Source organism: Emys orbicularis, chromosome 4 (genome assembly GCF_028017835.1).
Source record: "Emys orbicularis isolate rEmyOrb1 chromosome 4, rEmyOrb1.hap1, whole genome shotgun sequence".
Taxonomy (NCBI): domain Eukaryota; kingdom Metazoa; phylum Chordata; order Testudines; family Emydidae; genus Emys; species Emys orbicularis.
The window spans coordinates 122,078,552-122,102,072 of NC_088686.1; the positions used below are offsets into that span (position 1 = coordinate 122,078,552).

At 43.9% G+C, this 23,521-nt stretch overlaps 1 protein-coding gene across 2 annotated transcripts in view; it reads left to right on the top strand.

The window, feature by feature from the left end:
* Positions 1-23,521, top strand: part of ABCC8 (ATP binding cassette subfamily C member 8) — a 144,600-nt gene that overhangs the window by 62,007 nt on the left and 59,072 nt on the right. For both annotated transcript variants that reach the window (XM_065402566.1, XM_065402568.1), the window contains exons 11-16: positions 2,888-2,928; positions 8,085-8,230; positions 14,003-14,108; positions 14,342-14,452; positions 16,597-16,672; positions 16,761-16,866. In XM_065402566.1, coding sequence (XP_065258638.1) covers positions 2,888-2,928; positions 8,085-8,230; positions 14,003-14,108; positions 14,342-14,452; positions 16,597-16,672; positions 16,761-16,866 — 586 coding nt within the window. The remainder of the gene's footprint in view (positions 1-2,887; positions 2,929-8,084; positions 8,231-14,002; positions 14,109-14,341; positions 14,453-16,596; positions 16,673-16,760; positions 16,867-23,521) is intronic.

Genomic DNA, 23,521 nt, shown 5'->3' on the forward strand with positions numbered 1-23,521 from the left:
GTTACTGTCGCCATTCTCATCAGGTGGTCAGTAGTATATTTCTCTTACTATACTCTTATTATTCAAGCATGGAATTTCTATCCATGGTTCTATGGTACTTTGGTTCATTGAAGATTTTTACATCATTTGACTCTGTGATTTCTTTCACATATAGTGCCACTCTCCCACTGATGCGACCCACTCTGACATTCCTGTATATTTAGTGTGACCAGACAGAAAATCTGAAAAATCGGGACGGGGGTGGTAGGTAATAGGAGCCTATATAAGAAAAAGACCCCAAAATTGTTACATCTGGTCACCCTATAAATATATATTTTGTACCCTGGTTACTGTGTCCTATTGATTATCTTAATTCCACCAAGTTTCCATAATGCCTGTTATGTCAATATCCTCATTTAATACCAGGCACTCCAATTCCCCCATCTTAGTATTTAGACTTCTAGCATTTGTATATAAGCACTTGTGCATTTTGTCAATATTCTGTTGCTTGCTTTCGTGTGTTATATTTAAACAGGACTTTTTTTTTTACATGTGACTGTTCCTCACTAGCTCCTACATGTACTTTACCAACTTCTTCCCAGTCCTCTTTACTAGGATATAGAGTTCCCCCTCTAATAAATTCATCCCTAATATGCCTAATGCCCCTCTTAAAAGAGATTTAAGAGAGTGCTATGTTCAGTAATGACAACAAGCAGGTGTCTTTCCCATTCTTGTGGGTTAACTATTGCACAGAATGACCTGAAGAAAAGCTCCATGTACTCGTGAAAGCTTCTCTCTCTCACCAATAGAAGTTGGTCCACTAAAAGATATTACCTCACCCACCTTGTCTTTTTAATATCCTGGGATGTTGTAACATGGCTTCAACAGCACGGCATATTGCACAAATTGCATAGCTGCATAAATCCCAGGCCTTTCCACTAGTGGGTGCAGGAAGCTTGAGAACAAAATTCTTAATTAAATCAGTGGCTCTTTAAACAAATTACTAGAATATATACAAATGAGTTATCTGTGACCTTTCTAAGTTCATCTCTTACGACAGTGAGAAAAATATTTAACTTAGGGAGAGGAATTAGTTTTCTTTATTTTTTCAATAGATTTTAATTTTTTTCTCTCTCTTTCTCAATTATATTTAGATAGTGAAATAAGACTGGGCAAAATAAAAGCTCAAGTAAATGGGTTTAGATAGAGGGGTGAGTAGCTTGTGATGTGACCACAGCTGACTCTGACACAAACAAGCAAGGTTCTTTCTGTGCTTCCAAATAGCTAATTAGTCATTATGTAGAGTTGTTAGTTTATATTCATGTCCGGTCTGAAAGTGGACCCCAGCCAGAAGCCACACATTCTTTCCAGTCCCCAACCATCTGTGCTTAATAACCTGGCCATATTGGAGAAATCAATGACACCATGCCAAGGAGGGACCATACAGCTAGAGGATGGAGGAAACTACAGTTCATTATTTCTATTGCAACAGCACCTGTAGGCCCGATAATATTTAGGCACTGTACAAATACATATCAAGAGACAGTCCCCATCCTATAGAGGTTACAATCTAAATGGACAAGACTGATAAAACAAGTATTATTATCCCTATCTCCCAGATGAGGAATGAGTCACAGAGGGTCAAGTGACTTGCCCAAGGTCACATAGGAAGTCATTGGCAGAGCTTGGAGTAGAAGCCAGGTCTTCTGAAGCCCAGGTCACTGCCTTAATCACAAGAACACCTTTTTTCCCCACTATGTGAAGAGATTTCAGCTCTATCCCTATCGTCAGGGATCTGCAGCTTTTGGGACCATTCTCTGCAGGTTCTTGACCTAAGCAACCCCATTCCTTTCCCTTTCTGTTAGGTCACAAACCCTGACTCATCGAAGAGATGATTAAAAGAAAATATCAGTATAAAAACTTGTCACTCTTCCCAACCCTCTCCCCTTTCCTTGTTATTTTTTACCAGAGGAGAAGCTGTAGCCCTGCAATTTTATAATAGAACCTTTAAATGATTCTCTCCTGAAATAGCAAAATAGGATGGGCCAAATCCATTCCTGGGGTATACAGGGAGTGACTCAGTTGAAGCCAGGGATTAATCTGATCTTCCAGCAGTAACCTGACAGTTAACTCCTGTCTCAAAATGCTTCTGTTACTGTAATCATGATTGTAATTATTTTGGAATGTTACTGAGTGGACGATATGTCAGTAATGGCACAATTGCTACCTATTGCACCAAAAGATTACCAGGAAAAAAAAATTGTACTTCCTCTTGACAGTGCAATGCAATGTATAGGCCAGGGGTCGGCAACATTTGGCACGCAGCTCGCCAGGGTAAGCACCCTGGCGGGCCAGGCCAGTTTATTTACCTGCTGACGCGGCAGGTTCGGCCGATCGCGGCCCCCACTGGCCGCGGTTCACCGTCCCGGGCCAATGGGGGCGGCGAGAAGCCGCGGCCAGCACATTGCTCGCCCGTGCCGCTTCCCGCCGCCCCCATTGGCCTGGGACGGCGAACCGCGGCCAGTGGTGGCCGCGATCGGCCGAACCTGCCGCGTCAGCAGGTAAATAAACTGGCCCGGCCCGCCAGGGTGCTTACCCTGGTGAGCCGCGTGCCAAATGTTGCCGACCCCTGGTATAAGCCAATAATCTATTCATACAGTGATCTGATAGGTGCTGTGTATTTTGACAATCTAGAGTGCAATATACTGTGAGCACCATAAAAAAATACAAATGTATTGGCTGCAATAGATAAATATACCACAATATTTGTGTATTTCTCCTATTCTAAGCATAGGAAATGCCATGATAAAGTCAAATACTAGTTTATATTGTATACTCATTATATTGTAAATATTTTTGACCGCTCAGTACAGACTATCTAAATAGTGATGCGTGTTTTCCTTCACAGTTTTCATGAATGCAGCAATACCAATTGCAGCTGTACTTACAGTAAGTATGAACTTTTAAAAATAGCAATGTTTACAAGCCAGGTCTACCTGATTTTCTTAAAGCGAAGGCTGGTAGATTCCAAACTGAGATCTGTCAAATGCTACACCAGAAACACCTGATTTCACTTGCTTTTGCTAATTTAAAAAGAAGTGTCTAAGGGGGTTATTAAATATTACTTCCGTAGTGGCTAAAGGGGTAAGCTGTAGGCATGATGTATCTTTCTTTTTAGTAAGGATTTTGACACAGTCCCACATTATATTCTCGTAAGCAAACTAGGGAAATTTGGTCATGGTGAAATTACTGTAAAATGGGTGCAAAACTGTTAAAATACCATATTCAAAGAACAGTTATCCATAGCTGGCTGTTAAACTGGGGGGACAAATCTTGTGGGGTCCTGTAGGGATCCGTCCTGGGTCTGGTACTATTCAATATTTTCATTAATGACTTGGATAATGGAGAGGATAGTATACTTATAAAATTTGGGTATGACCCCAGGCTGGAAGGGGTTGCAGGCACTTCGAAAGACAGGATTAGAATTCAAAAGGACCTTGACAAATTGGAGAATTGGTCTGAAATCAGCAAGATGAAATTCAATAAAGACACATGCAAAGTACTACACTTGGGAAGGAGAAATCAGATGTACAAATACAAAATGGGAAATAACTAGCTAGGTGGTAGTACTGCAGAAAAAGATTTTGGGTTTAACATGGATCACAAATTGAATACATTCTGAGGTGCATTAACAAGAGTGTTAAGTATCAGGGGGTAGCCGTGTTAGTCTGTATCTACAAAAACAACAAGGAGTCTGGTGGCACCTTAAAGACTAACAGATTTATTTATTTATTTATAAATCCGTTAGTCTTTAAGGTGCCACCAGACTCCTTGTTGTTTTTGTAATGAGCCAGCCACTCCCAGTCTCTATTCAAGCCCAGATTAATGGTGTTAAATTTGCAAATGAATTTTAGTTCTGCTGTTTCTCTTTGAAGTCTGTTTCTGAAGTTTTTTTGTTCAATGATAGTGACTTTTAAATCTGTAATAGAATGACCAGGAAGATTGAAGTGTTCACTTACTGGCTTTTGTATGTTACCATTCCTGATGTCCGATTTGTGTCCATTTATTCTTTTGCGGAGGGACTGTCCGGTTTGGCCAATGTACATGGCAGAGGGGCATTGCTGGCACATGATGGCATATATAACATTAGTAGATGTGCAGGTGAATGAGCCCTTGATGGTGTGGCTGATGTGCAACTTATACCTTCAAGTCAGTGGCATTGCTATGGGTACCCGCATGGCCCCACAGTATGCCAACATTTTTATGGCTGACTTCGAACAACGCTTCCTCAGCTCTCGTCCCCTAGTGCCCCTCCTCTACTTGCGCTACATTGATGACATCTTCATCATATGGACCCACGGAAAGGAGGCCGTTGAAGAATTCCACCTGGACTTCAACAATTTCCACCCCACCATCAACCTCAGCCTGGACTAGTCCACACAAGAGATCCACTTCCTGGACACTACAGTGCAAATAAGTGATGGTCACATAAACACCACCCTATACCGAAAACCTACTGACCGCTATACGTACCTACATGCCTCCAGCTTCCATCCAAGACACATCACATGATCCATTGTCTACAGCCAAGCCCTAAGATACAACTGAATTTGCTCCAACCCCTCAGACAGAGACAAACACCTACAAGATCTTTATCAAGCATTCTTAAAACTACAATACCCACCTGGGGAAGTGAGGAAACAGATTGACAGAGCAAGACGGGTACCCAGAAATCACCTACTACAGGACAGGCCCAACAAGGACAATAACAGAACACCACTGGCCATCACATACAGCCCCCAGCTAAAACCTCTCCAGCGCATTATCCACGATCTACAACCTATCCTGGAAAATGATCCCTCACTCTCACAGGCCTTGGGAGGCAGGCCAGTCCTCGCTTACAGACAACCCCCCAACCTGAAGCAAATACTCACCAGCAACTACACACCACACCACAGAAACACCAACCCAGGAACCAATCCCTGTAGCAAACCTCGTTGCCTACTCTGTCTCCATATCTACTCTGGTGACACCATCAGAGGACCCAACCACATCAGCCACACCATCAAGGGCTCATTCATCTGCACATCTACTAATGTTATATATGCCATCATGTGCCAGCAATGCCCCTCTGCCATGTACATTGGCCAAATCGGACAGTCCCTCCGCAAAAGAATAAATGGACACAAATCGGACATCAGGAATGGTAATATACATAAGCCAGTAAGTGAACACTTCAATCTCCCTGGTCATTCTATTACAGATTTAAAAGTCACTATCATTGAACAAAAAAACTTCAGAAACAGACTTCAAAGAGAAACAGCAGAACTAAAATTCATTTGCAAATTTAACACCATTAATCTGGGCTTGAATAGGGACTGGGAGTGGCTGGCTCATTACAGAAGCAGCTTTTCCTCTCCTGGAATTGACACCTCCTCATCTATTATTGGGAGTGGACTACATCCACCCTGATTGAATTGGCCCCGTCAACACTGGTTCTCCACTTGCGAAGTAACTCCCTGCTCGCCATGTGTCAGTATATAATGCCTGCATCTGTAACTTTCACTCTATGCATCTGAAGAAGTGAGGTTTTTACCCACGAAAGCTTATGCCCAAATAAATCTGTTAGTCTTTAAAGTGCCACCAGACTCCTTGTTGTTTTTAACAAGAGTGTTATATGTAAGATATGGGAGGCAATTGTTCACTCTGCTTGGCACTGATGAAGCCTCATCTGGAGTACTGGGTCCAGTTTTAGGTGCCACACTTCAGAAAGATGTGGGCAAATTGGAGAGAGTCCAGAGGAGAGCATGTTGTAGTCTTGAGAAAAGAAGACTGAGGAGGGATCTGATAAGTAAGTTTGCGATTCTGTCATGGAGGTCGTGGAAGTCACGGTTTCCGTCACTTTCGCAGCTGCAATGGCTGGTGCGGCTGATCCCGGGGCCAGCTGCTTGGGCGCCCCGCAGCCAGCCACACCAGGCACTGCTGGAGGGGCCAGCCACACCGGCTGCTTCCCAGGCGGTCCTGGGGCGGCTGGCCTCAGGGAGTGCCCAAGCAGTGGTCCCTGGGGCCAGCTGCACCGGCCGCTGCTCAGGCGGCTGTCCGGGGGAAGCACCCGAGCAGCGGTCCCTGGGGCCTTGGAGCAGGGGTGGCTGGGGGTAGTCAGCCCCCGCGGCCAGTGCAGGGGCTAGCCATCAGCTCGCAGGCCCCCACAGCCGCGGTGTACTGAGCCCACCCAGAGCAGCAGCTCCCTGGGCCCTAGGAGCTGCTAAGTTTTAGTCAGGGGTATTTATATAGTAAAAGTCATGGACAGGTCATGGGCCCTGAATTTTTTTTTATTGCCTGTGACCTGTCCATGACTTTTACTAAAAATACCTGTGACTAAATCTTAGCCTTCCTGATAAGTCTTCAAATACATTACGGGCTGTTTATAAAGAGGGATGGTGATCAATTGTTTTCCATGGCCACTGAAGGTGAGATAACAAGTAATGGGCTTAATCTGCAGCAAGGAAGATTTAAGTTAGATATTAGGAAAAACTTTCTAACTATAAGGATAGTTAAGCTCTGGAACAGGCTTCCAAGGAACTTTGTAGAATCTCCATCATTGGAGGTTTTTAAGAACAGGTTAGACAAACAAGTGTCAGGGATGGTGTAGGCATCTTTGGTCCTACCTCACCAAGGGGTTGGATTAGATGACCTCTAAAGGTCCTCACCAGCCCTACATTTCTATGATTCTATAATGGTCCCACTGAAGTCCAGCCTTTTGAATCAACAGTAACAGAATTATATGGAACAAAATCCTTATTTTTCCCAGGCTCACCACAGATCTGGGACTGTGTCTGCACTGAGCTTTTTCTTAACCTTTTCCACAGTGGCAGAAGCCCTAGTGCAGGTCTACTGGTGGTAGTCACGGTGGGAGCATGAGTACAGACAATACCACAGGCATTTTTATCATTTTATCCTCTAACCCTGCTTAGAACAAGTCTAGACAAACGTGGTTGTAAAATCACTGGCACCTTGTCTGCACTTGTGCTCTGCATAGGACTACAACCTATGGAGCTAAAATGGTTCCAGTACAATGAGGAAAAATGTTAAGCTCAGTGTAGACCAGGCCTTGAGGAGAGAAAGACCTTAATGATTTGCATGTTGAGGAGTAATTACTGAGCTCATGCAATAAATATCAGAAAATAGAATCCCGGGGGACTTTGTTTGAATGAGACTGGATTGAAAACTGTGCAAGGAGCTCAGAACATGGCCCACTATGGATCTGGTTATTCAGAACTAGATATTCTGTATATGGTGTGACATGATTTGAAGTGCCATTCTAGCAAAGTTTATTTTTTCTCAATCATAAATGATCTCGTCATTAAATGTTTCCATTAAAGCATATATGGGTCTTGCCTGTTTGTTCGTTCTTTTATTTATTTGCTCCTGCGGCTTAATTCTCTGGGGCACTGGGACTGCTCCCTTACAGCACCCCTCACAATTTATCATAGCCCTGAACCTTGTCTCTATCTCTCTTTCTCTCTCTCTCTCTCACACACACACACACACACACACACACACACACACACACACACACACACACACACGCGCCTATAGAGCTGGCCAGGTGCCCCAGGGAGCAGGCTGCACCATTCAAAGGGATGGAGCAGTGTCCAGGTCCCCCCTTCTCACTGCAGAACTATGGGAGGGATAGTACCCCTGGGACACAATCCCTCCCAGAGCTCTTGCTATGGTTGGGTGGCTCCATATTAACAACCCGTGTGTATACTAGTGCTTAAATGCTACAATCTGACCCTTAGTGTGCTTGTCTCTTTTTGCTTATCACACAACCAAAATTATGCCTCTTGCCCCTGGATGAAAGGAATTACAACAACGTGAGACCAAAAGCTGAGACCCTAAAAATCTTCTTACATAACTGATGTATGAACAGCAAATTGTACCAAATGTCTGATGACTGCCAGGAGGAGCTCTGCAGTGGCTGGTTGCATGATGTTTCCCAATTAAAACAATAAACTGCCCATTACAAGATTGAGACTACAGTGCAATGTGAAATGTTTTCTCTGTTTGCTTCTTTTAAGACTGTAATCATTGTATCTTTGTAGACATTTGTGGTCCATGCCCACCTGACTGGAAATGCTGACTTCTCCCCATCAGTGGCCTTTGCCTCACTCTCCCTCTTTCACATTCTTGTCACCCCGCTGTTCCTGCTCTCCAGTGTGGTCAGATCTACTGTCAAAGCTCTGGTCAGGTAAGAGTTGCTGGACAAAACTTCCCTCCATTTGAGAGTCATTATTGTTCAATTCCCCAATGTGTAATTCAAAAATAATGCTGTGGTTATTTTTCACCATTATTTGGAAATTGCTTTCCAACCTCTTACCTTAAGTGTTGTCCCATGTTATGCGATGTGGGCCAAATTCTCGAAACTAGGTGGAATGGAGCTAACTAGCTTGACACTGCAGCCATTTACACCAGCAGAGAATTTTGCCCTGTGTATTTTGAACTGATAGTTACTGCTTGTTAATAAATTATTGTATGGTCCACTGTATAGATTTTGTTGTGTAAAATGAACATCACTGTGGTCGCTACAGTGTATTCTGTGCTGCGCTCTCTGTGTGTGTGTCTGTGCATGCGTGTGTGTATATAGAAACAGGAAATACGCGATAAAAGCTCATTTAAGGGTTGTTGTTTTTGTTTAAAATCGGCTATATGTCCCCCCTACCACATAAAAATATGTGGAACAAAATAAATAGAAAAGCACATGGATATTAATGTGTATCACTTGGGCTGCATTCTTTCCCCCTGATTCTGGCTGCAAGTCCAGGGAGAATTAGATTTTAGCAGGGAAAGCTCTGTGATAGAACAGTTTTAAATAAAATTTTTGAAGTCAACATGGAAAAAATTCAGTGAATAAATTCTCAATCTGGACCAGATGAATTTCCTTCTCATAATGAATGTGCTTAATGAGTGTCAAAGTCCAACTTTCCCTGAGCCAATGGCTCATCAGGCTAATGCGGTTAAGACACATCAATTTCATAGCCAACTGTATGCAACAATAGTAATAGCAGAACTAACACTTCAGTCTTTAACAAGCCAAACCCCCATTCATTTCAGTGGTGGTTTTGTCTGATCAAGGACTGCAGGATTGAATAAAATGATTCTTAGCACTTATCCTCTACAAAGTGCTTTATAAACATTAATTCATGTTTTCTACCTCTTTGTGACATTACATATAGTTCTCTAAGGCCTTGCCAAAACAATGGGCAAGATCCTGTTTCAGGCTTAATTCTACTTGTGTTATTCTAGTAGTGCAAAGGGCAATTAAACAGATCTGAGGATTCTTCCAGTGTGGCAAAATCATCCAGCAATGTAAAGCCAATGTAGCCAGCTCTATGTGCACCCTCCTTCCAAGAGTATGCGGGCAGTGGCTGGAATAGAGTCCTCTCCTGCAATTCCCAGCTAGTGTAGCAGTCCGCAGGGGACTACTACAGGTTGGCAAACTCGACTTGTGGCCTGCATTGGATCCGTCTTAGGATCATGGAGATTCCGATGGCCCTTACAGTACCTCACCCTGTCAGCTGCACCAAGCACATATTTGGGCACAGCTAATGATTCCGCTGTAGAACTTTTTACAGTTTGTAAATAGTGGCATGGTTGCCTCAGGACAGGGTTTCTGTTCATGCACAAATGGTTCAAACAGATTTAGGCCAGAAGGGACCACCAGATCATCTAGTCTGACCCCCTGTCCACCGCAAGCCACCAACACCTGTGTACTAAACTGAACACAAATGAAATTAGACCAAAGTATTACAGCCCTTAAGAGACTCCACCATTATGTGCTACAGACAGAGAATAGGAGGAACTGAGGTTTACCAGTGCGTGAGGTCCCTGCTTACAATGGCAGGGAATTGATTAAGTAAGATTAAGACCCAGATAGCCAAGTGTCACTCTTGTTAGCAGTACCCTTAGCTACTATATGGTTGCCCTTTTTGCTACCAAGTTATTGCCCTGTTATTTGGAATGTAGGCAGGACTGGCTCAGACTATATAACCGCATTGTGATGTCCTCCTTCCTCCCTGCTGTCTGTGTGGTAAAGAATCTCAGAGTCCATTGTTCTGTTACTTGTGGAAACACAACTGCAGAGTGCACACAAATCAATTATTTGCTGTAATTGTGCCCTTCTGTTTCATCTTTCTACTAATGAACATCTTATCAATAAGGTCAGATAAAGGTAACCTAACCTGATAGAGTATAAATTTGGCTTTCTTCAGTCTCCGAGACAACCTGAACTGGCCTCTAAACAAACACACCTGTGGTTTGTTAAATAGCCAGCAACTGAAAAAAACTGTCTGATTAAGTGAAGCAAAATATGTTCCAGGAATGGGACCAACCCAGGAGGAACACAAACTGGGACAAGATTGCAGTGATATTGACGCTTCACACTTCCAGGCAGGTTAACATTGGCCAGAATATTTAATACAGAATGATCTACAGGATAATGTATCCTCTCTAATAACCTTGACAGCTTTTTTGATTCTTCAGCAGTGTCCAAATTAAAAGCATCATAGTGGATTTCACTGTCACTGTCTAAACAAATGTCAGTTAAATTCATATTGGGCCCAGTCCAGCTGAAAAACAGCTTCGAGGCTTTTGTGCCATATGGTATCCATAAACCTCGCAGGACAAGTAGCCTGGGAGACTGTTTATGATTCAGAAAGGGAATTACCCCCTAGTGGCAGAAAGGCCACTAACAAGGTGAGGAATTCAGAAGTGTCTATTTGAAAAGCAGTTTTAATCTGCATGGTGTTTGGTATAAAAATAAAACCAAGCAGCTGACTGGTTTAGCTACTGCTAAAAGGTGGAGAAGACATAAAGGATGAAGGACACAGCCACACAACTTTTCCTCACTGGAGGTGTATAGTAGCAACCGTGGTATTTGATATCTGAGTGGGATTCATATGAAACCACATGTGCAATTAGCTCTGCAAATAACCACCATAGCCTAATCAATATGTCCAATCTGATGGTTAAAAATAAGATCCCTAGTGGAGATATCAGAAATCCAGAAACTATAGCTTCAGCTTGTGAAACTGCTGTGTCAGCCACAGCGCTGTAACACGTATACATTTAGTACTTAAAAGAATGTAACCGTGTAGCACTATGGGAAGCAAGCCATCATTCCTCACAGGATTAAGTTGCCATATTTGACGGTATGTGCAGTTGCAGCAGCAACAGGGGGAGAAGGAGAATAAGCCGAAGGTTAGGAATCATCTTAGCAGCTAGAAGACTTGTCTCATGTTCTGAGGTAACACTGTTGACATTCCAAGTACCTCCATCTTGACGCAAAATCTAAGAAGGAGCAGAGAGGGCAAAACATAGGATCAGAGGGTGCAAGTGTGACATGGCTTTATATGGGTATATAGAGAAGAAAAACATGCTTGCAGCCTCTCACCCTTCCTTCCCAGTGCAGCTGCACAAAGGCCTCTCCTATCTGCAGTCCCTGGCCACGGAGGGGCATGGGAACTGCACATCTCCAGAGACACACAGCACTCCAGAGGGGCCATGCTCCTCACTCTGTCATCTGAATCAGTCTGCAGGACTGAGCAAGCAGGCAGCATTATTCTAAAGGATGATGCAGCCTAGGTAGTCTGTGTACTCCTGGGGTAGGCCTCATGGGGGTGGGGTTGTGTACAGTCTCTCCCTGATTTTCCCAAGAAGGAGAATGGGCATACATCTCCACACCAGCCCCTACACAGGACAATGGTTAAAACCAGTTTGGCCCAGCACAGTCAGTTAGAAAATCTTTAGTAGATTATTTAGTGCACCCCACTGAAAGGACAGGATTGTTCCCAACATTATTTTCTATTGCTTTGTCCAGTTTAGATATAGTGTGTGACAAAGTTCCTCCTCTATCTTGGTGGGTCCTGCGCTTATTGGCAGATTTTCTTGCCTCAGAGATTCACCGTGTGGGTTGGGGAACAGCCCAGAAACCTTCCCCTCTGGGAGAACCCACAGTCCAGGTCAATTGGGAGGTTTGGGGGGAACCCAGGCCCGCCCTCTACTCCGGGTTCCAGCCCAGGGCCCTGTGGACTGCAGCTGTCTATAGTGCCTCCTGTAACAGCTGCATGACAGCTACAACTCCCTGGGCTACTTCCCCATAGCCTCCTCCAAACACCTTCCTCCTGGTGTCTGATAACGCTTGTGCTCCTCAGTCCTCCAGCAGCACACCCTCTCAGCTCCTTGCGCCTCTTGCTCCCAGCTCCTCACACTCTCACCACACACTGAAGTGAGCTCCTTTTAAAACCCAGGTGCCCTGATTAGTCTGCCTTAATTGATTCTAGCAGCTTCTTCTTAATTGGCTCCAGGTGTCCTAATTAGCCTGCCTGCCTTAACTGGTTCTAGCAGGTTCCTGATTACTCTAGTGCAGCCCCTGCTCTGGTCACTCAGGGAACAGAAAACTACTCATCCAGTGACCAGTATATTTGCCCTCTACCAGACTCCTGTACCCCACTGGTCTGGGTCTGTCACAAGTGACAGGATGTTACCATCTCCTCCCTTGGTCTAATAGACCTCCCCATTGAGAACTGTTGTCCTGGTATTCATCATTACTCCTAGCTAAATCCCTTTGCCCCACACTAGATAATTAATTCCCCTCTTTGGTTTTTAAATTCTTCAGATGCTTGTAGACACTAGACCAGATTCACTCCCTAGTCAAGCAAACCATGGCATCAGTCCCTTGGCCACAGGAAGGTTGCCCAAGGTGGACAGGTGGATTTGTGCTGGCACCAGGGCCCAGCAACCACCTCTGTATTGGGGAGCCCACAGGTGGCCTGCACCAATCCCAAAGTGGGCAGTGGTGGCCGTGCAGGGAATGTGTCCAAGGCAGCCACAGATGAACTGATTCAGAGCATCAACCTGGTAAGTGGAGCTCCAATGGAGTCCTTAAAGGAAACTAAAGCTAACCTCCCAAGGAGAAACCCCCAGTGAGCAAGTGCAGTAGAAATACTGCCTGTTGTCCTCACCAAGGGCTCCCCTGCCCAGAATGGCACACCAAGGCATAGTTTGCACCTCACTGTGCTAATACGGCACAGTCAGTGTAGCTCCCCACATTTGCGCCCATTGAGCCGAGAGACATATTTAAATCAGTTATTTCAGTCCTCCTTCATAATTCGGTACCTCTAGCACCTCCTCGTTTTGGTTGCTGTTATTTGAACTCCTTCCCTTTTGTCACAGTCTTTTTGGTACTGAGTTGTTCAGAATTTAACCCATTATTCTAGTGCTGCAGAATGGATTTGCCTATTGTCTCAGCAGTGTACATGGATGGACATTGTAAAGCATGTGCAGCCACTCAGGAGAATCAAAATCATGGGCTGTGATAGGATAAAGATATTTAGCCTCCTAACAAACTAAATGTTAAATATCCAGGGAGTATTTTGTTTATTCTTCTTTAATACTGGTCTCCAGGATTCTTTTTACAATTGTATTTGTTAGGCAGGTCTGCCTCTGTAAACACACTGGGACAGATTCATCCACAGTGGGCTAAATTCATCTCTGAAGCTGACACGATAGATGAATTTGGCCCATTGGAAGTAGAACAGGCTCTCTCAAGGTCCTAGTTCTTGTCAGTTTGCTCAGGACTAATTGTGTGGCACTTCATTAATTTAAGTGACCTATTAATGGTTTTGTTTAGCGTGTGGCTTCAAAAATGAGCTCTGATTAAGTTTAATCTCTATCTCACTGTTTAAACTAAAGAAATATTTTGTCCTAATTTCTCCTTTCTAGACACTGACGATGTGAGTAGAAGGACCCAAAAAGTATCTAAAATAATTATTACAAAGTCATTGATCGTGATAGAAAACACTGCAGAAATATCATTTCTGCATATTTTTATAGAGAACAAATGTATAAGCCACCCAGTAAACTGAACAGCTGGGGCACTGCAGTGGGTATCCTCTAATGAACTTTGCACTGATCAAAAATTTTGCATTCTACATTCTGCCCGATCCCTTTCCTCTGTTTTCAGTGTGCAGAAACTGAGTGAATTTTTGTCAAGTGAAGAAATTGGAGAAGAGCATGATAAATGTTCAGAGCCAAGATGTGCAGACAACCACAGCAAATACCAGGTGGTTGTAAGTAATAATGTTCAGTTGTACACTGTGTGGGTGGACTGATTTACACCCCTTGCTAATTCCTGACAGATCACTCCAATAATCTTGTTCACTTCCTACTAATTAATGGCTGCAAGTGCAAAAATCCATCTTAATATCCCGTTTCCTGTAGATCATAACATGAGTGTTTTGAAGGCACTCTCCTGGTCTCATCACCATTCACCATGTATTTCTGTCTTCCTGCTCCTGCACAGCCCCTCAAAGTTGTTAACCGTAAGAGGCCTGCCAGAGAAGACTGGAACAATTACAGCTCTCACATGAGAAGACCTGTTAACATCACAGAAGGAGATGATTTTTGTGTAAAGGTGATATTAAGGTCACTCTTTCTAATAATGCTGTTACTAAATTTGACTAATAATCAGTCTTGAACTCCTACAGCATGGTTCCAAGTTCAAAAATTAATGGATAACCTACAGCTGCCAGACACCTAATTCCACTCAAAGAAACCAAAGGCAAAGAGTAATTTTTATCCCCACTGTTTCCTAAAGAAGCTGTTGCCATTCATTTTGCTTCAAGTAAAGAACACATTGATGAATTGATTTTCAATGTATTGCTTTTGAATAGTTGTGTGTATGTCCTCCTTAAAACTCCTTCAGCCTTTCTACATTTCATGTGTTTTTGAATAATTAGCCCTGACCTCAAAACAAAAACTTCCAGCTTCTCCAAAGAAAGGATTAGAAGCCCCTAATCCTCTTTAACGATGGATGTCTCTGACTTGCTATAGAACTGTCTGGCAGCAGCAAATGTTGATAGCTGTTATAATGATGGAGTTATTTATTTAGCCTGTCTGCGACAGCATGTGCATCCCTGTCGCAACAAAATGAGTGATATCTGTGCTAGTTCATTTACTACTAAAGGGATTAAGTAGGACAACTGGTTAGTGCATTAGCTGTTACACTCCAAAGACTCCTGTACATATCCTGACTCAGCTCAGAGGTGAAATGAGATTACTGTTCTGATTTTTGAGTCCTTGAACCCTTCTGGCCTGGGGCAGACTTCCGGGAAGATAGGCTCCTTCTCAGAGATCCACTCTTTCTGGGGAAAAGAACATCAGGCAGTGCTGAGACAGGAGAGAGAATTTTGCAGCCCCCAAGACTCTGGAATGGTAGTGATATAGCCAGAGACAATGGGTGCAGGATTTGACTACAAATAGGATAGAAAAAAAAATCATCAAGGGCAGCTGCCAGCAACTGTAATCTTTGGCTCCCTCATCTGTCACCATTGTCACAAGCTGACCCAAAGCTGCTCCCGAGCCCCTGGTGTTCCTGGCTTCACTTTCATCCCAGACAGTTCCTTGCTGTTCCTTTCCCCAGTGAGTCTTTTTTTCAAGTGAGGATTCCTTGGCTGCCTTCTTTCTTCTAGAGAGACACGGAAGGACCCCAAAGCCTTTCTCTCATTTTTTTCTTGGGGGCTCCCCAAGGTAACAAATGTCATTTTTCCCCTGTGGAAGTTGCAAGCCAACACAAAAAGATGCCCCGTTCTACCTCTTTCCAGGTCCAAACATGCTGGGCCTGACTGATCTCTTACACTGCTGTAAATCCGTTGGCTTCTTCGGTGGAGTGATTCCCTGCTTCTCTCTCAGTAAGAGAGGACAAGCAGCCCAATTTATTTACCGTGCTGGAAAATTGCTCATCAAATCCCCATTTATTGGAGTGTCACAGGAAAGCCTCACTCCAGTTAAAGCCCTGGAGCACTACTTTACAGTAATTTTTAAAAGGATCAAATAAATCCAGGTGAGGGGGAAAGTTACCTCCAAACTTGGCAGAGAATCATACATAAGAAACACAAAAGAAAATAGCGTAAGAGTGACTATTGGCAGCAATACTTAATTTCTGCTTCAGAAGATGTATTATGTGAAAAATTCTGTAAGCCTATTATACTTGGGACTCTGACTGCAGTTATGTATAAAGGGTGGCATTCCAGGGTCTACAGAGAGCAGCCAAGGCCCCTGAACCATTTAAGTGATGCATAGACCTTGTGCTTGCTCTCTGCACAGGGATGAATGTCACCCATATTTTGCATGCTGATCTATTCCTATCACTTAAGATGTAGCAAACCCACAAGGTAAGCTGCAGAATTCGTAATAGAATCACATGAAGGCTGACACATGCACATAAAGAGCTGGTTAAATTTTAATTTTCAGAATTTCATCAGAATTGTTTCACACAATAATGCAAAAACTTTTCACCAAAGCTTTTCACCATTTTCCAACCAGCTCTCACACTCACATGGGTGCATAGTATTATACAAAGAAAGGGAGGCCCCTTTTTGAAAATCAGGCACTGAAAGCCTTAGCTTTACTTCTTTGAGCAGAGGCAACCTCTTGTCCCATGTCCAATTTAAGGATGACAACGGATATTTCTCTCATACGCCGAAAACAAACAGGTGTGCCCTGACGCTGTTTTTTGTTTTTTTTCCCCATTTTTCATTTCTCAACATATTGCCATAGATCACAAATGGATTTTTCACCTGGACACCAGAAGGATCTGCGACATTGTCCAACATTGATATCCGAATCCCTCAAGGTAAAAAACCACAGCAGATGTATCGAATAACACATGTTCAGCAAATGTCTGGTAATCAGAACCTCAAATATGCTTCCCACTCTCCCAGGTCAGTTAACAATGATCGTAGGACAGGTGGGCTGTGGTAAGTCTTCACTCTTGCTAGCGACACTTGGGGAGATGCAGAAGACTTCCGGGAATGTATTCTGGAACAGGTAACTATTTAAAGATTTCATGTTTGTGCTGAATGGTAATAGGTCAGAAAAGCGCCAAATTCTACCCTCAGAGCCATGTGCACAGCTCTTGTGAATTCAGTGCGTGTTGTGGACACGTATCCAAGGGGAGAATTTAGTCCTAAAGGTCACCATGTCTCATCAGTGGTCTCGCATCACAGATACTGGATAAATCGCAATATGCTCAGGATACTTCCCTGATGCACCTGGCCTGCTTTGTGGGCCATGCTGGGGGAGCATAGTCTTGTCCATATACTCTTTCAAGGGGACACAGAAGAAGTTGTTCCTGTGCTCCCAAAATGGCAGTCTGTAGTTAGGTCTGGCTTTTGTATGGGCAATGCAGAGAGAAAGCTACTGCACCCCAAAACTTGAATAAGTCTGGTCTTTTAAATATCAAGTCAAATTTCAATTAATGTACTGTATACTATGCTTTTATAAGATTTTCAATAACACCCCATCCTCTGTGCTCATTATCAGAGATAAATGTGTGTGAATGTTTTTTATCTTGTGCATATTACAAGAATAGATTTTTTTTTCAGTTTTACTAGCTGCACTGTGTCATAAAACTCTTTATGGTACAATTGTTTGCATGAAGTCTATGGACAAGTTGCAGAGGAATCTAGCAGATATAAATACTTTTTCTTCCAGCTGACTGGGAATTAAGGAACAAGCATGCAGTTATAGGACACTCTGATTGGCTAACAGTGATTCTCAGCAAGTCAATGAACAGGGATTTTACATACTGCACTGTTTCAGAGAAGTAACTGCACCCTCAGCCAATCAGAGTGCTATGCATTTTCATAATTGTTGATAATACCTAGCTCAAGGTGCTTTACAAAGGAGGTCAGTATCATTATCCCCATTTTACAGGTCAGGAAACTGAGGCACCAGTAGGTTATGTGAGTTGCTCAAGGTCACCCAGCAGGTTGTTGGCAGAGCCAAGAATAGAAAGCAGGTCTCCAGAGTCTTAATCCAGTGCTCTATCTATTAGGCCACACAGCTCTGGAGAGAAACCACAGTATAACCATAAGAAAGTTATGCATCAGCAGCTGTACAGCATCCTTTCACTCTGATTAGCTGAAATAACTCCATTTCAGTAAAACTGTAAATATTTTGTTTAAAAATAACATGATTAAAAATTTTTATTTTAACTGCTGATTCTAAACTAAAGCAGACGAAATTATGAGTCTGATCAGACTGTTTATAAATACCTCTGGCTTGTTGGCCAAGTATGTGCTCAATAACAGTGTAAAGGTCATGACTGGTTTCAATTTCTTTTATCCCATTGCACCAAAGTATGACAGGTTCAAATCCAGCAGTTATCACATTTGCTTTGCTATTTGTCACGTGTATACAGGAGCTTCCAACTGAAACAACTTAGCACAGCTCCTACGGAGTTCCCGAGGGCAAGATTCTTTTTTTATCTTTCAGAACCACAGTCTGTAGAACGTTCTGCAGGGGTCCCAGTTTGAGTGTTGGCTTCAATTATATATAAATGGTGCACACCTGCAGTACAGCTACCAGATGGGGGCTGCACTGATTTGATAAGACCGCCCTGGTTCTGGCCTGGCAGATTCTAAGGGGATGTCTACACTGGCAGAGGTACAGTGCCGCTCAGAGAGCGCTGAAGGGAAACTGCTGTTGTGTGTTCACACTGTCAGCTGCCTGCGCAATAGCGTGTTCATACTTGCGACACTTGCAGCAGTCTTCAGAGCGGTGCACTTTAGGCAGCTATCCCACAGAGCATCTCTTCCTCTTCTGCTGCTAAGAGTTGTGGGAAGGTGGAGGGGGTCGCAGGGCATCCTTGGGTCCTGACCCAAAGCCCCGTGGTGCATTGCTTCGCATCCCAGTAATCCTTGTGCTTCCGTCCACATTTGGAGTCATCTTTCACCAGTTTGTGTACTGCGCACTCTGCCTCTTTGGTCTGCAGGAATGGATCCTGAACTGTTGTCCAGTATGCTGCTCATTCTGACTAACGTGTCATGAGTGGCAGTGGAGTGATTCCTTAAACGACAAAGGCAAGAGGAGTGTGACATTGATCTCACCACGCCTAGTAGCTTCAACACGAGATTGTTTGTGACATTCATGGAGGTGCTGACCACAGTGGGCTCAGGAAACAAGCACTGAGTGGTGGGGTGGGATCACATAGTCATGGATGTCTGGCATGACGAGCAGTGGCTGCAGAACTTTCAGATGATTCATGGGACTGTGTGATGAGCTCTCCCCAGCCCTACAGCGCAAGGACACAAGAATGAGAGCTGCCATGTCATTGGAGAAGTGTGTGGCGATTGCACTGTGGAAGCTGGCTACTCCAGACTGCTACCGATCGGTCGCTAGCCAGTTCGGAGTGGGAAAGTCGACCATTGGACTCATGTTGACAGAAGTGTGCAGGGCCATTTATCACATCCTGCTCCGAAAGACCGTGACTCTGGGCAACGTGCGTGACGTGGATGGCTTTGCACAAATGGGCTTCCCTAACTGCGGAGGGGCGATAGATGGCACGCATATTCCAATTCTATGCAGTGCACCATACCACCTAACCACCGAGTACATTAATCGGAAGGGGTATTTCTCTATGTTTCTCCAGGTGCTTGTGGATCACCGTGGGCATTTCACGGACTACGCAGGCTGGTCTGGAAAGGTGCATGACGCATGCATCTTTCGGAATACTAGCCTGTTCAGGAAGCTGCAAGTAGGAACTTTCTTCCCGGACCAGAAGATCACTGTAGGGGAAGTCAAAATGCCCATTGTGATCCTGGGAGACCCCGCCTATCCCTTAATGCCGTGGCTTATGAAGCCATACACAGGGCACCTTGACAGCAGCAAGGAGTGGTTCAACAACAGGCTGAGCAATTGCAGAATGACTGAGTGTGCTTTTGGCTGTTTAAAGGCCCACTGGCGCTGCCTATATGGGGGGGCTGAACCTGGCCGATGACAATATTCCAATGCTTATAGCTGCATGATGTACGCTCCATAATATTTGTGAAGGGAAGGGTGAAAGCTTCACTCAGGGCTGGACCGCTGAGGCTCAGCCAGAGACCAGGGCTATTAGAGGGGTGCAGCTTGGGGCCATAAGGATCAGGGATCCCTTGAGGCAGCAATTTGAAGCTGAAAGTCACTAATATTTGTTGCTATGCTCGGGAGTGCAGTGCTTGTAATGCTAGGAGGTGATTGTGATTGGTGCAGACGATGCAATATGAAGGTTTAAGATAATTGTCTGTTGCTTTGCAGGGCTCTGTTTGCTTTCAGTTAATAGAATAAAGATTGCTTTCAAACCAAGACAATTCTTTTATTAAAAAACAACAACCAGAGGAGAGAGACAAACAAAAAAACCCATCAGCACTGAGGAGGATGGGGGAAGGGAAGGTCCCAGGAGGAGGTGGGGTCCCGGGAAGGTTAAAGATTTGTGTATGTCCAGGGATCATATCCAACCTTCTCCTTTGGAGTACAGTGCAATGGGTACTGTACTTCGGCAGGGGTAAACTGCAGAGGGATGGGTGTTCAGTTCAGTGAGTATTGGGAGTCTGCAGTGCTGGACTGTGACGGGGGAAGAGTGGAATGCCACGGGTACAGACTGGAGCCAGGAGGTTGATAAGAGTGTGTTGGCAGTATCTAAGGGGTGCATGGGAAAGAGTTTTTTGTGACAGCGGCTGCAGGGGAGGGCGGGCACGGAGCTGCTCCATTTTCAATGCTAGTATCGCCTGGAGCGTGTCCGCTTGGCGCTCCATAATGTGTAAGAGCCGCTCCGGACCTTCATTCTGGCGTGCCCCGTTCTCCTTTCGGTCCCTCTTCTCACTGTCCCGTTCAGCCAGCAATAACAAAGAGGGAGGCTGGGCTCCCAAGGTCATCTCTGTGAAGCCAAAATGCAACATTTTACAGAAGCAGTATTGTTTGCAATGCACAGAACACTGATTCAGTGATTTAAAACACAGCCACTGTCCATATACCTGTCACTAACTGGCTGACCCCAGGCAAGCACACATGAGCCACAAGCCCCCCAAAATGGTGAGTAGCTACAGGGGCAGGGTAAATCAGTGTTCCCGGACCCTACTGTACACTGGGCACGTGGCTCTTGGGGAGAGCCAGCACTGTAGGGGGGGCCTGATAACACTGGTCTACAATTTTTGAGAAGTCGTCTGCTTCAGAGATAAAATATGCTATTTATTATGTATTTTGATGTGCTGAATTCAAATATGACAATTAAAACAACCGATTGGCTACTGTTTCTAAGATATTTAAGTTTTTACATTTTACGTCTATGTATATTGTGTAGATAGTAGAGTTTTAATCATAACTTGTAAACCTAGGTCTTTTCATATGTAAAGCAACCATAAACACGATAATATTTCACCTGTCTTGTTTATGTAACACTTTAAAAATCAGCAAAAGGGTTATATAAATAAAATTTATTTGAAACAAAAGGCAAAAAACTATTATGTACATAGTTTAGTCCTATTCAGTGTCTACTCGGCGCTTCTTGGCTTGTCTCTTGTATTCATTAAATGGAGCATCTCTTGTCACTGTCCAGCAATAGTCTGCAAGCATTGATGGGCTCCATTTGCCCTGATAGCGTTTCTCCATTGTTGCAATGTCCTGGTGAAATCGCTCGCCGTGCTTGTCGCTCACTGCTCCGCAGTTCGGTGGAAAAAAATCTAGATGAGAGTGCAAAAAATGTATCTTTAGTGACATGTTGCGACCAAGGCTTTTGTATGCCTTGAGGAGGTTTTCCACCAACAACCTGTAGTTGTCTGCCTTGTTGTTTCCGAGAAAATTTATTGCCACTAACTGGAAGGCTTTCCATGCCGTCTTTTCCTTGCCACGCAGTGCATGGTCAAATGCATCATCTCGAATAAGTTCACGAATCTGAGGACCAACAAAGACACCTTCCTTTATCTTAGCTTCACTTAACCTTGGAAATTTTCCACGGAGGTACTTGAAAGCTGCTTGTGTTTTGTCAATGGCCTTGACAAAGTTCTTCATCAGACCCAGCCTGATGTGTAAGGGTGGTAACAAAATCTTCCTTGATTCAACAAGTGGTGGATGCTGAACACTTTTCCTCCCAGGCTCCAATGACGGTAGGAGTGGCCAATCTTTATTGATGTAGTGGGAATCTTTTGCATGACTATCCCATTCGCAGAGAAAACAGCAGTACTTTGTGTATCCAGTCTGCAGACCAAGCAAGAGAGCAACAACCTTCAAATCGCCACAAAGTTGCCACTGATGTTGGTCATAGTTTATGCACCTCAAAAGTTGTTTCATGTTGTCATAGGTTTCCTTCATATGGACTGCATGACCAACTGGAATTGATGGCAAAACATTGCCATTATGCAGTAAAACAGCTTTAAGACTCGTCTTCGATGAATCAATGAACAGTCCCCACTCATCTGGATCGTGAACGATGTTGAGGGCTGCCATCACACCATCGATGTTGTTGCAGGCTACAAGATCACCTTCCATGAAGAAGAATGGGACAAGATCCTTTTGACGGTCACGGAACATGGGAACCCTAACATCACCTGCCAGGAGATTCCACTGCTGTAGTCTGGAGCCCAGCAGCTCTGCCTTACTCTTGGGTAGTTCCAAATCCCTGACAAGGTCATTCAGTTCACCTTGTGTTATGAGGTGTGGTTCAGAGGAGGAGGATGGGAGAAAATGTGGGTCCTGTGACATTGATGGTTCAGGACCAGAAGTTTCATCCTCTTCCTCGTCTGACTCAAGTGAGAATGATTCTGGTGCATCAGGAACCGGCAGTCCTTCTCCGTGGGGTACTGGGTGTATAGCGGATGGAATGTTTGGATAATGCACAGTCCACTTTTTCTTCTTTGACACACCTTTCCCAACTGGAGGCATCCATGCAGAAGTAACAATTGCTGGTATGATCTGTTGGCTCTCTCCAAATCATTGGCACTGCAAAAGGCATAGATTTCCTTTTCCTGTTCAACCACTGGCGAAGATTTGTTGCAGCATATGTGTGGGGCCCACCTCTTGTCCTGATCTCCAATTTTGCAGCCAAAATAAAGGTGACAGGCTTTCTTAACCATAGTGGTTATACTGCGCTTTTGTGATGCAAAAGTCACTTCACCACAAACATAGCAGAAGTTATCTGCACTGTTCACACAAGTACGAGGCGTCTCTGCTCACTTTGTCTAAACAGAAATGTGTCCCTTTGCAAAATCAAACACTGACAAATAAGAGAGCACGACACTGTATGTTTTCTAGAGCTGATATAGGGCAATTTGTTCAGCAGAGTGATGTAAGCTTCGTTATGATTGCATCATCCATGACTTCTAGGAATAACATGATGCAATTCATATCAAGTATGACGCAATACCAGCTTCACATTGCATCATTCATTGTTTTGCCTAAAAAGCAAGTACTGTCCAAACCCAGTCATAGATTTATTCATAGATCCAGTCAAAGATGTATTTTAGTCATTTCTGGTTTAAATTGAGATCCCTTCCTTTATAACTCACTTATCCTCCGCCATTCTCAAGTCAAGGGTCGTATATACTGACCCAATAGCATATCTTGAAAACTAGAGCCAATCAACAATTTTAAGCATCATTTTCGTTCTCAGTGACCCAGAATTAGTAAAGTTTGACTACATTTATTTCAGAAGCATTTTGGCTGTAGAGCA